The 16,996-nt window shown below is 34.3% G+C and overlaps 2 protein-coding genes across 2 annotated transcripts; both read right to left on the reverse strand.

The window, feature by feature from the left end:
* Positions 1 to 934: 934 nt before the first annotated feature.
* On the reverse strand, positions 935 to 5,368 carry LOC132639985 (protein disulfide-isomerase-like). The gene is made up of 11 exons (XM_060356375.1): positions 5,173 to 5,368; positions 4,275 to 4,305; positions 3,896 to 4,183; positions 3,283 to 3,468; positions 3,066 to 3,191; positions 2,599 to 2,733; positions 2,375 to 2,494; positions 1,815 to 1,932; positions 1,613 to 1,725; positions 1,275 to 1,515; positions 935 to 1,139 (listed from the first exon to the last, which is right to left on the reverse strand). The coding sequence occupies exons 1-10, from the start codon at positions 5,322 to 5,324 to the stop codon at positions 1,279 to 1,281; spliced, it is 1,506 nt and encodes a 501-aa protein (XP_060212358.1). The 5' UTR covers positions 5,325 to 5,368; the 3' UTR covers positions 935 to 1,139; positions 1,275 to 1,278.
* A 5,682-nt stretch (positions 5,369 to 11,050) lies between these two features.
* LOC132639986 (10 kDa chaperonin, mitochondrial-like) lies at positions 11,051 to 13,511 on the reverse strand. Its single transcript, XM_060356376.1, has 3 exons — positions 13,333 to 13,511; positions 11,555 to 11,694; positions 11,051 to 11,465 (listed from the first exon to the last, which is right to left on the reverse strand). The coding sequence occupies exons 1-3, from the start codon at positions 13,435 to 13,437 to the stop codon at positions 11,417 to 11,419; spliced, it is 294 nt and encodes a 97-aa protein (XP_060212359.1). The 5' UTR covers positions 13,438 to 13,511; the 3' UTR covers positions 11,051 to 11,416.
* Between the last annotated feature and the right edge of the window lie 3,485 nt (positions 13,512 to 16,996).

Here is a 16,996-nt window from a genome sequence, read left to right on the forward strand (position 1 = left end):
CTAAAGAGTAATAGCAAACCATGTACTCTCTCTGTTTTATCTTATATGGCGATGATTGATTAGATAGTTTAAGAAAGAAAGGTTTTTGCGACATACAAAAGTGTCCTTAGAGTTTGTAAACTTAAGCATGTCATGACATTTATGTGGCTATAAGAGCGTCCCATTAAGCACAAAACGCAAAGTTTAAAGATAGAGAAAAAGTGACATTCTTTTCAGAATAGATTAAATAAAAAATAAAAAAAGGAGCAAAATGTCATGTGAAACGGAACCGGACAATGAGCAAGGATTTTTCTATTTTTAAATACTCAACTGCAATTTGCCAGTCAGTTGCATGGATACATGAGGTGATGCATATAAAACCAGCTAATTGACATCAAGCAAACAGAAAAAATAGAAAAAAGGTAATGGGGTGGGGTGTGGATGGAAGAAAGAAAACAAAGCAGCAGTCTGCAAAAGTTGAAGTTTGTCATGTAGAGTTGTCATGAGATAATCTTAAATAACAACCGACTTAACCACCAAAGGTGTTAAATATCTCTCCATTCTTAACTAGAGGTCTCCGTTTGAGCCCGAGCCCGGTGAGTTGTGTCGTGCCTTTGGTCGACTTCAAAACGGATACCAAACACCGAGTGGAAAAAAAACCGACTTCAGCCTAAAAAGGTATAACAAATATGCAGCAGATCTAGAAATAAGTTTAAAATGAGCATCTTGGCCATTAATTCAATTATTTTTGCCTGTTCTGTTGTGGATTGTCAAAATCTCCCAGATATTTGAATAAGAAGATAAAGGAAAACTATATAGACTTCCATTGAAAATAAACTTCTTCTATTATTAATATATAATTGAAACCAATAACAAATTAAAATCTATGTTTTAGTACAAACTAGTATCCATTGATCATTTGCTAAATTTCATTGGAGCATTGAACAAAGAAAACTGAAAATAACTAATACTGAGTTGAGGATTTGTGAATTGATATTAATAATAGTCAAGATTCAGCTACGACTGATACATAAAATGGTGCACATGATGCAACCATTTAACTGTAATACAAAAAGCACCTAAACTCAAAGATTAACATAAAAAGCAGCAAATTCACAACAAAACTTGAGTCCTCCATGGAGTCGAACAATCCCAAAAACCTGAAAATGAGATAAAAAGTAGAATTATATCAGAACTTTCCTTTGATCATTCTATCGGCGATCTAACGAGTAATTCAACACAACAAGAAATGCAGTAATCTTTATAATCATCAGATGAAAGAACAAGAATTTAACTCATTTATAGCTCATCTTTTGCTGAATCTGTTTTTACTGATTCCGATGTGGTGGAATCAGCTTGCACATATTCCGACTGAGCAGCAGGCTTATCACGATTCTTCTCAATAAATTCAATGATGGCTTCTTTTGTTCTCTCGCCGTTATACTGGGATAAATTACCCGAAGCAGATTTGAAGTACAAAGTTGGGAATCCTTTAACGTCGAATTCACCTTTAGGAATGTCATTTGCAGTTGCATCCTGATTCAGAAGAGTACAAATAAGTAAGTATATCGCGAGTTTGCAGAATTAACATAACAACATGTTTAAAAGGTAATTTAAGTCCCATAATTCTTACAAGTTTTGCAATCAGAACATCGGAATCTTTTTCGTATGACAAAGCTACTTCATCCAAAATTGGAGCTAGTGATTTACAGTGGCCACACCAAGGTGCATAGAACTCTAGCAATACTGTTTTAGAAAGAACCAAACAAGATATTAGTTCACAAAAATGAAACAAAAGTAATTCATTGTCAAAGTGTCAACACTGGTTCACGTACCATTTTTGCCCGAGTTGAGAACCAAGTCTCGAAGAGTGTCCCTAACAACCACCTTCACTGGCTCGTCGTTAACCTCAGGGATTGGTTCTGATTTCACATATGGCTTCAATTTACCGTCCTGTAACAAAGTGATAAAGGAAAAACTAAGGAAAATTAGCAAGTACGTCGCTTAAATGCAGAAAACTCCGAATGAAATGACCCTTAACTAAAGAAAATACTAGTCGAACACAACAACCGCAACAAAAAAATAATTAACTACTACTACGCCTCAATCCTGCAGCTATATGAAACTCCACTTTGAAGTTGATTTTCCGATTTTTTCTTCCCTCCTATGAGCATAAAAGACAGTGTATTCACACTCTTTGCCATATCAGCATCCTGGGGGTGTGGGGGGTGGGGGGGTGTCTAGGCTATTAAATTGCCAAGTTGACCAGGGTAATTAGGCCAATATAAAGTTCAGGTGAGCACCGAATAAAACTCGTCAAGTTCAGAGGAGTCTCGATCTATTCTGCCTAAAAGTAAAATAAAATGTACTGTTTCTCTAGTGCATAAGTCATTACCTTGTAATCCTTCAACCATGAAGCAAGAACATCAGGTTTTACATGTGCGTTGAGATACTTTTCGCCATCTTTCTCCATTATTATGATCAAAGGTGCTTGTTCGGTCTTCAGTCCGAAGTACTGCGATCCATATATCAAACGAAAAATTAATGTGTGTCGTTAACGATATGGTCATTGGCAAAGCCAATATTATTAATCAGATAGGTTGAAAGAATGTTACTGACATTGAAGGCAGCTGCAGCAGCCTCAACATCTCCCAACAGAAAGCTCAATCCGTCCCCCTTGTAAGGGGCCGCAACATCCTTATACTTGGATTGAAAAGCATCGAGCTCAGTGCTAAAGTTCACGAAAAGCAATGCCTGCATATCACGTTCACGGAGAAGAAAATGTCAACTCCTTAAGATATGAAGATAGTATTAGCTGTTTTGTCAAAGAAAAAGAAGGGATGCAGATTATGTTGAGTGTGTGCGAACAATGTCCCACATAGAAAACCGTGCAGGTTTTGGGGGCCCTTTTGAGGAAAACAATGTGGGCTTGGCCCAAATTGGGTAATTTCATACAATGTTAAGAGTATCTTTGAGCCCAACAGATTCCACTATGGTAGTGTAGAATTCACTATAAAGCAGCAAAGACTTGATGTTGACATTGATATATCACATAAAACTGCAGAATTTACTGATTAATAGAATACCTTTGCATTAGGACCATTAAAGAATTTGCTAACATAAACTTGGTTTTCTGGATCTTTGTTAAAAATAGTGACAATCGGAATACTAGCATCTGCAATGAACTTCTCCGCTGCATCAACGTCAAAATCCTGCACGAATACACGTTAAGTAATAAATTGAAAATGATATCAAACAAGTCGACATCAAACAAGATAATCATAACAGAAAATGATATACAACCTCAAAATCAACGAAGAGTTCATCGAATGGCTTAAGGAGACGAATGGTTGGCTTATCAACCTGTCCACCCCGAGGGAGGAGTTTGGCATCAACGGTGTGAGCAAAATCATAATCAGCTCGTAGTTTTTCAGCTAATACTATAAACTTCTCGAATTTCTCTCCGGAGAGTTCTGGAAATACACCAACCTGAAAGAAATCACAAGCATTTTAACTAACAACAACCAATAGCAAAGCCAGGATTTTTTCTAAGGGAATTCAAAATATAAAGACGTAAGCATACGAAGAAGCCAAGAGGATTCAATATCTACTATATATACACACTACTAAAATAACAGGAATTAGCAACAGACAAATTCTGTAGCTAAACAGGAAATTATTTTACGGCCGATTAGCATCGGATTAGACGACGAAGTTCGTAACTAATTCCAATTTTTTTTAGTGACACAATTTATTTTTTTTGAGGTAGTATACATGGTATAATTCTCCGCGAACCTCCTTTTTCCTCCTAACTACACCCATGGCGACAAGCCAACAACAAATAGAATATAATGCTGAGAAATAATAAGCTAAACAATGATTGAGAACCGATAAAAAACCATGCCACTTCACTTACAACAATGATTTTTTTCTCGTCGATAAGCCTTGCAGCATCTTCCTTCGACTTAATTTCAGGAGATGGGGGGCCTGCTTGTTTCTTCAAATAAGCTACAATGCCATCTGTTTCGCGAGGACCGTTGTAATCTTGAACTTTCTTTGCTCCATCCCTCAAGATCTTAATAGTTGGGAAGCCTTGGAGCTTATATTCCTCTGCAAGTCCTCTATTTGCCTCATCACTTGCATCTATTTTAGCTAGAACAATTTGCGGATCATGACTACTCAAAATTGAAGCAGCTTTTTCATACTGGAAAAATAAGGAACATTTTTGTTACATATCAAATGACTTACAAAAAAATGTGAAAAATGTCAAATTAATATTCTGATAGAGTTAGTACCTCAGGGGCAAGTTTCTTGCAGTGTCCACACCTGTTATATTGATAAAAATGGACTATCAGATTGCGAAAAAAGACTCTTAAATTATTCAGGCTAAAACAGGTTCAGATTCCTGCGTTAAGCAAACTAAATCTGGTATTTAAGTGGAGAAATGATAAAAGGTCAGGCCCATCGTTCCGAGTTTCGAAGGCTGCGGTTATTAAGAGTTGACTTTAGACAAAAAGAAATACCTGAAGTTTATTTTTATTTTATTTTACAAAGATTTAAAATTACCAGAACAGAATCCATTAGATCAAAGTAACACCATAAGCTAAAACTAAAACAAAACCTATATAAATGTTAGTAATCAACAGAAACATCATCAAAAATCCTTTAACAGAACATGCCTAAACACAAAATCCTCTTCAACTCATAAACTCATAGGCGAATTCAGAATCTAGAGAGTTATACATTCTTAAATTTTTTCACATGTATATATCGTTTTAGCCGAAAATCAATGGGTTCAATTGAACAACACAACTCGTCCTAAATTCATCCTAGCATTAAAAAAATACTAAAAGCCAACATGAGATACAAAAATGATCCTCTTCAACACGTAGAGGCAAAGGCGAATTCAAAATTAAGAGTTACACACTTTAAATCTTTTCATATGTACTTATAAGTTTTAGTCGAAAAAGCACAGAACTCGTCCTAAATTCGTCTCAACATTTAAAAAGTTCCTAAAAGCCAACAAGAAAGAAAAGATGATCCTCTTCGACACGTAAAAGCAAAGGAAAATTCAGAATTTAAAGTTATACATTTTAAATCTCTTCATATGTACAAGTTTTACAAAACTCATCCTAAATTCGCCTATGAACAAAAAAAAAATCTAATAGCTAACATTTAATTAAAAAGGATTACCAGGGTGCATAAAATTCAACAACAATAAAGTTGTGTTTGGAGACAGTGTCAGTGAAATTTGTATGGTCTAATGTTAACACATGTTCCTTCTCTTCTGCTATACAAACTGTAAAAAGAACTGATAGAATCACCAAAATGCCACTCCACTCCATTTTTATTTTCTCTATGTAATGTATTTTTATTGTTGTGACAAACTGAGAAAATGCTTGTATTTTTATAATGCAATAAAAGGGGCCATGTCACCTTGGTTGATGACGTGTAAATCTGTGATTGGTCAAGGCATGTGTCAAAAGAATTAGAAGGTGAATCTGATTCATATTTACTCTTTCTCTGGATGTCTTAAAATTAAATGCTTGATACTATTTGAATTTTAAACTACTACTATTATTTTTACAACAGTTTCAATTCAGTCAATTATTTATTTCAATTAATATGAGAGAATAGCATTTTTGTCCCTTCCTTAGTTATTGGTAAATTCTGATCGTGGTCCTCCTGATATATGATTCAGCACATTTAACCTTCAATTAATTAAATGTGTCTTTTTTGTCCCTTTATATAGAAAATGCCATATTTGTACTATTTTTAGAAGTATATTATTCTAAAAAATATGGAGTAAGAGCACAAGTTTAACATAACACATGGATAATTAAATGGTGGAACAACTAGTAATTCTAAAAATATTAAACAGCAAAGAGATTAAAAGTGCACATTCCAAATAATTGAAGGTTAAATATCCTTAGTCAAATATTATAATAAGGATTAAATTAAAATTTACCGATTATTGAGGACCAGAATTACTATTAACCCAACACTTTATGTTATATTATTAACATTTTAAACTTCACATAAATAAATGGACAGATAATTGTTACACACTAAACTTATGGGGTCCAACTCCACACCCCACTTTCCATAAGTATTACTTGTAAATCTTAGTAAGTTTAAATATTAAAATAGATTTTTCACAAAAGTAAATAGGAGAAAAATTTAAGTCTTTTAATTATTTTCCTTTAATGTGTGCAATCATGGGGATTATGTCAAGTTTTTTCCTTTTTTGCTTCTTTTTGTTTCCTTGTGAAATATAATAACTTGCTTAATGTAAATTTGGCAAAATAATTAATACTGTAACATCTATTGATAATTTAGTCAATATACGAATAAAATTCAATTAACTTCCTTAACCATTAGATTTGAATACATAATATAGAGAATCATTTTCATTCTATTACCTAAGTCGTGGATTATGTATATCTCCCTTTCCATGTTTGACTTTTTCAGTGAACTTCAAATTAAATTCATTTTTTGGCTGAGTCCCGAGGCGAGGCGTACTAAAAGAGCCTTCGAGCAAGCAAAAAGAGGGGTAAATTATGCAAGTCGTAAGCTCCAATCTTCCAGACGTAAGCCTTAAACATAAGGTGTGCCTCTCTTTGGGACGTATACTCAAGTAATTTTTTAAAATTGAAATGAAGAATTGCTTAATAATGTAACTATTATTTTGGTAGTTAAGTTAGCTTATAGACACGTTATATCTACGTAGGATATAAATAGTTGTTTTGGTTTGTTGGATACAAATGTTTGACTGATTAACTAATTCACGTTCGAGATCGAACAGTTATGTTTTGTGTATGATGTGTGTGTGTTCAAGAAAAAATTGAAAGATCGAACCGGATCGAATGACATCAAAAACTGACATGCATTTGGTTTTATTTTGTTGGATATTGAACAAGGTTTAGAACCAAATATATAAATTTACTTAGTATTTATGTTGAATTTAAAATTTCATACTATAACTTTTTCTATAACCAGGCATATCGTCGATCTGATTGAGATGTAATATTCTATATGATTATTATAAATGATCTGCTCGTGTTTATTTTTTTAAAAAAAAAACTTGATTCTAATGTGGTTTGTTACGTATTTATAAGTGTTATTCAGATACCTGAAGCTCTTTGTATTTTCATTTCTACAAGCTAAGATCTAATCAGCTTGTATACTTTTTTAAAAAAATTGGGTACTGTTTAGCCGCAGCTCATAAAACTTCAAAAGTAATATCTACTGCAAATTGCTCAAAATATATATATATATATATATATATATATACACACTGCATTTTAGTATCTTCACATAAGAAAATATCTACTGCATTTCTAATGACCGTTAAGCAGTGGCTGATCTAGAATTTTCACTCAGGGTGTTCGAAAAAAATAGCAAAAGCTAGATATAAAAAAAATGTTATCTCTAAGAATCAAACCTAGGATGTTAGAGGTAATTTTGAACACCCTGGACAACTTGAGCTAACCTTTTGTATTTGTTCAAGGTGTTCAAAAGTTAATATATTTACATAAACACATGAAATCTACCCTCCATATACACTGTAACTTTTTGCCGAGGGTGTTCGAGTGAACACCCTCGGCAAGGTGTAGATCCGCCCCTGCTGTTAAGGTGAGTTGTAACTTTTGTGTACTGAACTTTGATATATCCTTTGACAACTTTGTTTACTTCTCTGCTATATATATCAAGGCGGAATAGCCTGATAGCCCTTATATTTGTCTATTTTTGTCATTTTGATGTTCGTACTTACGAGTTTGCCAATTAAACCCCTCAATTCAATCAAAACAAGTATCTCGTTGACCAAGCATATGTGGCATTTATCATGTTGAGTTGGACAAAATGAGTGTGATACATGCGAATTAAGAGCGTGAATGTAAAAATTTTGACTAAAAACTAATTATTTTAAAGAGGAAATGATTGTTCGTGTTTATTTTTAAAACTTGATTCGGATCGTTACTTATTTCTTAAGTGTTGTTCAGATACTTCAAGCTCTTTGTATTTTCATTTCTACAAGCTAAGATTAGTCAGGTCGTATCTTTTTTATTTTGTGTATTGTTTCATTCACAATTCATAAAATTTAGGAAGAATATCTACTGCATCTTTAGTATCATCACATAAGAAATACTGAATAAAATACTCATTGACAAAAGGCTAAAAACGAGCTCGCGGGTTAACCCTGAAGTCCTAATATTGTTGAGAAACCTTTATCGTGAAGTTAATTATATCATCTAATGACTGTTATTCTGTTAAGCAGTGTTAAATAACTTTTGTATTGAACTTTGATATATCCCTTTAAGTTTGTTTACTTCTCTTCTATATTGGTTATGGGTTAAATCTTTCATCCACTCAATAAGTGATCTTAAGCTGAGAATACTGCTAGTTTATTTGCTGAAAAAATTGTCACAACAATGTGCACCCGACGTCCTGTTCTGTATCAAAATAAACAGATTTTAAGTTTGATTTTTTAAAAAATTGTCTCCTTATGAGTTATGACATGAAGGTACACTATTTTGAAGCTCAGCCGCCTATGAAACCACAATTCTGAAATCTATCTTCATAACCAGCTTTGATTCGTAAAACAAGCACAAGTGTTATGCTTTAGACGCCCACACGTTACACCAAAAAATAGAAAAGGTAGCAAACCATTAAACTCTTTACTGTTAACAATTAATATAAATCTAAAGCCTATTATCACATAAAGTTGGTCCACTCTACAAACCTTTAAAGTCTTTACAACATCCCACCAAATTGTGCACTAAATTAAATCCAAAGACATAAATGCCACAGCCACAGAACTAACAGAAGAATAGACGCCATTAATCAAAGGACTAACAATAGTAGCTTCATAAAGAGTAGAGCCTTTTAGGCCAGCACAAAAGACGGCTACAAAGGCCTATCCCTATTTAGTATTACCAGCCTTTTCAATGAACTGAAGAAAGAATTCGGCACACACAAACACTCTAAGAGCATATGCAACATACAAATAATACTAATAAACTAGAAAGAGGGGAAAACCAGAAGAATCCAACAGGCCCAATCTTAGAGCTGGAATCAGAAGCTAAAAGCAGAATATTGTCGTCATTCTGAATTGATCGCCCTTAACATTTGCCATAAAACATAATTAGTTAACCACAATCCCCTCAATTGCACAAATACAAAAGTTTTCCAAGTCAAGAACTCAGTACTAAAAAGTAGAACTGCAAAGGTTATAACTTTGCAGTTAATCAACTAACCCCCAATTCCTGATATTTTTCTATATAACCTTTGTCGTGAGGTTAATCATGTCCTATAATGACTGTTAAGGTGTGTTATAACTTTTGTGTCCAGAACTTTGATATATCCTTTGACAACTTTGTTTACTTCTCTGCTACATATATCAAGGCGGAATGGCCTGATAGCCCTTATACTTGTCCATATTTGTCATGCTGATGATCATACTTACGAGTTTGCCAACTAAACCTCTCAATTCAATCAAAACAAGTATTTTAAACCCCTCTGACCGTTGACCAAGCATATGTGGCATTTATCATGTTGAGTTGGACAAAATGAGTGTGATACACACGAATTAAGAGCATGAATGTAAAAATTTTGATTAAAAAATAATTATTTTAAAGAGGAAAAAAAGAACACAGAAAATAATAAAGCAAAATAATTTTTCCAGTCCCTGTTCAATTCATCCGCTGTCTGCTGCTTTTCCCACTCCATATTTCTTCTTCTTTTTCTTAAATGCTTAAAATGATCATCACAAAAATCAAAATGCGACCTATTTTCCTTTCTGTGAGTTGAAGTAAATAGAGAGTATACTAAAGAGGAAGATAATACTTCCACCCATCAAAACCATCCCATTCATGACCCGACCCGTACCTAAACCGACCTCTACCATTTCTACCTCCAAATTCTCTTAAAATAGTATTCAATGGCAATTCTCTTAAAATAGTATTCAATGGCTCTGGCAAAGTGTTGAGCTTTGATCAATGAAGTAAGCTGATTGTAATATGATTTTGGTGATGGGTGGAAGAGAGAGATGGGAGGGTGGAGAGAGAGGAGAAATGTTAGTATTTTTTAATAAGAAAAAGGGATAAAGTTGTTTTTTTATTTAAAAAAACTATTTTTTATAAAAATAAATGATTATGTGGCACCAATTTATTCAGGTGAATCTAACGCGTCTTCCATATCAGGACAAGTGAGCAACACACGACGTCGGAACGGTTTGAGATGCTTGATTTGATTGAGTTGAGAAATTTACAAACACCGGCATGACAAAAATAAACAAATATAGGAGCCTGCCAGGCTGTTCCGCCATATATCAATTCCTTTGTATCAGTTATGGGTTAAACCTTTCATCTACTCAATAAGTGACTTTAAACTCAGAATACTTACTGCCAGTTTATTTGCTGAAAAAAATTGTTAACAGCAATGTGAGCCCGAATTCCGAATTCCTATTCTGGTAGGAATAGGTGTCAACAGATCTCGAAAGTTCTATTTTAAAAATTTGACCACTTACGATTTATGAAAGCACACTATTCGAAAGCCTGGCCGCTTATGAAAACCAACTTTGATTCGTTAAAAAAACAAAACCAAGTGATATGCTTTACAAGTCTCCAAAAAAATAGAGATGGCAAACCATTAAACTCTACTACTAACAATTAACATAATTCTACAGTACCATCACATAGTATAGACACACACTACAGACCTTTACAACAGCCCACCTAATTAATTGTGCACTAAATTAATACCAATCACCAAATCCAACGACATAAATGCCACAGCCACAAACCTAACAAAATAATAGACGCCAATAATCAAATAGGAGTAACTAACAACAGTAACTTCATAAAGCGTAGAGCCTTTTAGACAAGTACAAAAGACAACTACAAAGGCCTATCCCTATTTAATATTACCAGCCTTTTCAACGAACTGAAGAAAGAATTCCACACGCAAACCAAGTATTTCATACAAACACCCTAAAAGCGCATGCAAGATAACAATTAATTAATAGCTAATAGAAAGAGGAAAAAAACAGAAGAATCCAACAGGCCCAAAATAAAGGTGCAACCATATGTTTATGAGAATTCCCTCACTAGACAAAAATCTTAAGAGCTGGAATCAGAAGCAAAAAGCAGAATATTGTCATCATTCTGAATTTGATCGCCCTTAACATTTGCCATAAAACATAATGAGTCAACCACAATCCCCTCAATTGCACAAATACAAAAGTTTTCCAAGTCAAGAACTCAGTACTAAAAAGTAGAGAACTGCAAAGGTTATTCAACTATCATTGCATTAGATATAAAACACAATTGTCAACTTCGAATACTTAACCAAAAACATCCTTGAAACTAACCCCCCAACCCCATCATTCCCGCTTAAATTAACCGCGATGAGTAAACAAACTCAAATATATCAATCCTCAATCGTGGAGTGTCCCCAAAATGTCTTCATCCCGGTACAAATGAAACCTGCCAGAAGATCATCAAGAATGTTAAGAAAATGAATAAAGTTCTCAACTTTACAGCAATACAATGTTCTAATGATAAAGTGCACTCACTCTTTCTCTCCCAATTTGACTTGAGTGCCACCATACTCGGGCAACAAGACAGTGTCACCTTCCTTAACAGCAGTGGGAATCAGGTTTCCTGATTTATCATGCAGTCCTGGCCCAACAGCCACCACTTTGCCGGAATTCAGCTGAAATTCACAAGACCCACACTTGATTAAACTTGAATACAGAAACATTGAAAGATCCCAACTTTAGCAAATATTGGGTTAGCTATCCAAGATAATAGAGCACTAGCTCAACTAACCAATCAACTGCTACCAACCAAATAAAACTACAACTGAATCAATTAACCAACAACCAAATTTGAATCCCCCCCCCCCCCACACAAAAAAGCTCCCAACTTCAGCTAAAATTGTAACATATCAACGATAATATTGCACTAACAACTACTTAATCAATCAACTATATCTCCTTCAAAGTCAGGTTAAAACCAGATATACAAATCTTCTATATTTTATGCAGACCCATATCAGTCAAATGCTCAACAATCTCTACAGACTTTCCAAATTTAGCACTTGAAACACCCCAAGAATATCCCCAATCGCAATACCAAAGTAGTTGAGTTCTGAGTTCCGCTATGTGAACCCTTATTTTTTTTTCCCACGCAATTCAAACCCCTTTCGATCAGATACTTAACAATTCACAAGTTTTTCAAAACTAAATGTTTTTTAAATCTCACATTTAATCAACCTATGGAATCAATAACCAAGTTATGTAGCAATTGGAGGTTCGCATACTCAACAAACTAGAGGCTTCTCAAACTACATGTTTTATAACAAAATTTATAAGTGAATTATGCCTCCAAACTATATGTGGTCCAAATTCACAAGACCACAAACACAAAAATATCCCAACTTTATCTAAAACTGGAATGCATATCCAAGACAATATAACAGCAAACCAGAATCAACCAATCGACTGCGTCTCAATGAAGGGCAGTTAAGATCAGCTACATAAGTCTTGAATATTTGTTCAGCTTTATTTGGACCCATATCAGTCAAACTCTACAGGTTCTCCAAATTTAGCACTACCAATATCCCTAGAATATTCTGAGACCCTTTTTTCCTCCCATTTCATTCGGATACGTAATAAAGCAAAAGCTTTTCAAACTTAAACAGGCTCTAAATTTCACACTCAAATCTACCTATGGAATCAATGACCCCATAAATATAGGACCCAAAGGAAAACTGTAGAAACAATAAAACTAGGATGAATCTTGGTAATACAATAAAGCCACTAACCCATTTACCAGTTTCAATCGAATACTCAACAAATTACAAGTGTCTCAAACTATATATTTTCTCAATACTAGTTAAATTCTTAGCTTGGACCCTTTTTTTATTTGCCCAATTAAAACCAATTTCATTCGGATACTTAAGAAAGCAACAGCTTTTCAAACATTTTCCAAATTTCACACTTATTCAACCTATTGAACTAATTATATCCACAAAAATGACGGCAAAAATAATAAAAAAAGGGCAGCCCGGTGCACTAATGATCCCCGCTATGCGCGGGGTCTGGGGAAGGACCGGACCACAACGGTCTTTTGTATGCAGCCTTAACTTGCATTTTTGCAAGAGGCTGTTTTCACGGCTCGAACCCGCGACCTCCTGGTCACATGGCAGCAACTTTACCAGTTACGCCAAAACTCCCCTTGAGCAACAATAATAATACTTCATAATAGAATTAAACACTAACCCATTTCAATCGAATACTCAAGAAAGCAATTAGTCTTTTGCCCAGTCAATAAAGAATAAAAGACTGACCTTGGAGGACTTTTCGGGGAGCAAAATACCAGCATTAGTTTTAGCAGGAGCTGTTATTTTCTCTATTAAAACCCTGTTCAATGTTGGCATCAACCGTTTCGCCATTCCTGCCTTTGCTTTTTTGTATTTCGTATGTGGAGCAAAGCAAAGACAGACGGATCAAAGAAATTTATACAAGTTCACGATGTCTGTAGAACCTTCTAGGGGTTTAGGGTTTTAATAGCCTGGGACCTTCTCTGCTATTGGGCCTTTTCTGGCCCAGTACATTTGACCATCGCCCAACAATAACCTTCATTATTTGACAATATAACTACGTAGTATAATTTAAAACGTAGCTATAATTTGCGTGTTAGCAACACTCGATGTATCAGGCGGCGGCAGAACATACTCTATTAGCTGAGACCGCGCAAAAGAGTTGTATTAGCACTCATGTGTATTAGGCCTTATCTGGCCCAGTTTTTATAGGCCCAAGTTACACATTTGACTATGATAGATGGGCAATTCGCGGGGTGATCTTTAATTTTTTGTCCATTAAATTAGTGGTCTTTAATTTTTTTCTTTTTGTTAGAACCATTTTGTTTTGAGTTTGAACCTCCGCTCAGTCAAAAATTAAAAATAATTTCGCAAGGTAGAGTTTGGATTCGCATGCAAAATTCTGCCTCGCAAGGCAGAGTTTTGTCGCAAAGTTAGGCCTGTTCGGGCCAAAATTTTGCCTTTAGGTATAAGGCAGGCAGAGTTTTCCTCAAAACATCAAACTCTACCTGATCAAGTAGAGTTTTTCCTTCAGGCATGCCAGCCAAAACTCTGCCTTAAGTTCTAACTTTGGTCCGAACAGGCCTAACTCTGCTACAAAACTGTGCCTTGCGATTTTTTTTATTTTTTTTTTTATCGAGCCGGGGTTCGAACCCCAAACCTCATGGTATTAGGCGAAAGAGACAAAAATTAAAGACCAACAATTTGAGGGGCAAAAATTAAAGACCAGTGCATTTGAAGGGCGCTCCGCACAAAAAAATGATTAAATCAGCAAGTTAAATATTGCAAAAATTAGGCAATGTGGCAAAATATTTAGACTGTATTTATAATACATATCTATAGTTTCAAAAATTATGAAATCTAGCTACACTTAAAATTTTGTACCAAATATGTGATACGCATGCGCACTGACACAATATACGTTAATACAGCTGATACCCACCTAATATAACTCTTTCGCCTGATAAAGTAACTATAGCTACATTTCGTATATAAGTAGTTACGTTTCGTAACTAAGCTCTATAATTTATATGTATACTGTGCATTGATCCACTATTATTTTTGTGGCGGCTAATACAGTATACAAAATCCCTTGGTATATTTTGGTCCAATGCATCATGATATTTGAACAGTAATATTGTGTTTTATGATAAGCTGGCTAGAAATTAGTTTGAATAACAACATTAGTCTATACAAGGAATGACACAACTAAATCATACAAATAATATGTACTTTGTTCGTCTTCTTTTTTCCTCTAATACGAAACGGTGTAATTGTGTGCAACTGTTGAGACACAATTAGTTTACAGTTGCTCCAATTGTGCCCAGGTTCATCCTTAGCCTAAATTATTTAACTTGTGCCCTTGGTCACTAAATACAAAACCTTTCAACTTGTGCTATGAAAAATAAAATATATATTCAAGTATCCCGATGATTCTATTATGCTCACGTGAACCGTTACATAGTTCAAGACTATCGGGTTAACCTCTTAAACACGATTATTTTAAAAAAAATTGAAACTTTACAATGATCCCTTTAATGTTTCTACAATATTAATTAGGAAGAGCATGAAGAAAAAAAAGAACTATGGTCAAAAGTGAGGAAGGTGACTAAGTGAGGGAATTAGCGTTGGGTTTCTTTATTCTCTGAGGTCTATTAATAAATGAAATGGAAGAGTATCAAAGGAGAAATAGAAAAAATGAGTGAGAATTAAGAAAATTAAAATGAGATTGCCACATATTATTTAAAATCTCGTATTTAATAGGCACCTTTTTGTACAATAAATTAGGGGCAATTCTGCGAATTGCCCTTTTTTTGGGTGGTATTTAAATTTTGCCCCTCATATTTGTGGACTTTAAATTTTGTCCTTCGGCTAAAACCCATAGGTTCCGGGTTCGAACCCCCGTTCAGTCAAAATTTTTAAAAAAAATTGCAAAGTAGAGTTTAAATTTCGCTATGCTCCTCCGGCAGACTTTTAGTCATGTTTTACTAAAAGTCTGTCAGAGGGGGCAGACTTTGCCTTGAAGCATATATGTATATATATATATATATATATATATATATATATTTATTTTTTTAACTTTTCAAGGTAAACTTTTAGTAATGCCTTAACTAAAAGTATGCCACTAAAACATAACTAAAAGTATGCCCCATAAGGCGTAAGTTTTCCTTAAGGCATAACTAAAAGTTTGTCTTATAAGACAAAGTTTAAATTTTGCTATGCCCCTCCGGCAGACTTTTAGTTGTGTTTAACTAGAAGTCTGCCGGAGGGGACAGACTTTTAGTTGTGTTTAACTAAAAGTCTGCCCCCTCCGGCAGACTTTGCCTTGAAGCATATATATATATATATATATATTTATATTTTATTTTTTATTTTTTTTACTTTTCAAGGTAAACTTTTAATTATGCTTTAATTAAAAAGTGTGCCCCAAAGACATAACTAAAAGTATGCCCATAAGGCGGAACTTTTCCTTAAGACATAAATTAAACTTCGCCTTATAAGGCGAAGTCTATGCCTTAAGAAAAGTTCTTGCCTTATGGGGCATAGTTTTGTTATGCCTTAACTAAAATTCTGCCCCATAAGACATAACTAAACTATGTCTTAGGAAAAATTCTGCCTTATGGGGCAGACTTTTAGTTATGCCGGATCCGGCATAACTTTAGCTTTTCCTTAAAGATTGTATGCTGGATCCGACATACACTCCCCCAGTCCTGCCTTGCGAAATTATTTTTTTATTTTATGCCTGAGCGGGGATTCAAACCGAGAACTTCATGTATTCGCCCACCTTTCCAAGCAAAGGGCAAAACTTAAAGACCACAAATATGAAGGACAAAATTTAAAGACCACAAATTTGAAGGGCAAAATTTAAAGACCACCCCAAAAGAAGGGCAATCCGCGCAAAAAAAATGATAAGTTAGGTGTTTAGTAGTAGCTTAAAAACTCAGTTGAGATGTGCAGATTTAAAAGATAGACAACTTTAACAGATCGTGTTTATATTTAGCTTTTATTTATGACCAATTAAATACCACCGCACAAACTAAAATAAAGAGTAGTAATACTAATATTGTTGCAATTTTGTTAATTGTCAATCAATCTAGATTCTAGTCATTTCCCCATGCACGCGGCTACTACACATTTTGACTCCACCATCCGGAGTCAAATTCCGAATTTCAAGAGGATGAGATATTTTTTTTTAAAAGACGCAAAATTACATTTAGTAAGTTCAATCCCACAAGAACACTTAATCAATGCTCCACTTAATGTAGTTTAACCATGTATTCTTTTAATTAATATTAAATATATTTTTAAAATTATATACATAATATATCGAGTTTAGTCGGGTGACTCATTTTTAATGAGTAGATTTGCCCCTGGCACCATCCCACAAAATAAAATAACCTTTCACTTTCTG

The sequence above is a fragment of the Lycium barbarum genome, chromosome 5 (assembly GCF_019175385.1).
Source record: "Lycium barbarum isolate Lr01 chromosome 5, ASM1917538v2, whole genome shotgun sequence".
NCBI classification, from domain to species: Eukaryota; Viridiplantae; Streptophyta; class Magnoliopsida; order Solanales; family Solanaceae; genus Lycium; species Lycium barbarum.

Bases quoted from the DNA above. Each gene is read 5' to 3' on its own strand.
- LOC132639985 (XM_060356375.1), bottom strand. From the start codon at position 5,324: ATGGAGTGGAGTGGCATTTTGGTGATTCTATCAGTTCTTTTTACAGTT. The intron at 1,726-1,814 runs GTACGTGAACCA...TTTCTAAAACAG, and splicing joins TCTCAACTCGGGCAAAAATG to TATTGCTAGAGTTCTATGCA. The intron at 1,516-1,612 runs GTAAGAATTATG...CTTCTGAATCAG, and splicing joins ATGTTCTGATTGCAAAACTT to GATGCAACTGCAAATGACAT.
- LOC132639986 (XM_060356376.1), bottom strand. From the start codon at position 13,437: ATGGCGAAACGGTTGATGCCAACATTGAACAGGGTTTTAATAGAGAAA. The intron at 11,695-13,332 runs GTCAGTCTTTTA...TGTGAATTTCAG, and splicing joins TCCCCGAAAAGTCCTCCAAG to CTGAATTCCGGCAAAGTGGT. The intron at 11,466-11,554 runs GTGAGTGCACTT...ATCTTCTGGCAG, and splicing joins GTCAAATTGGGAGAGAAAGA to GTTTCATTTGTACCGGGATG.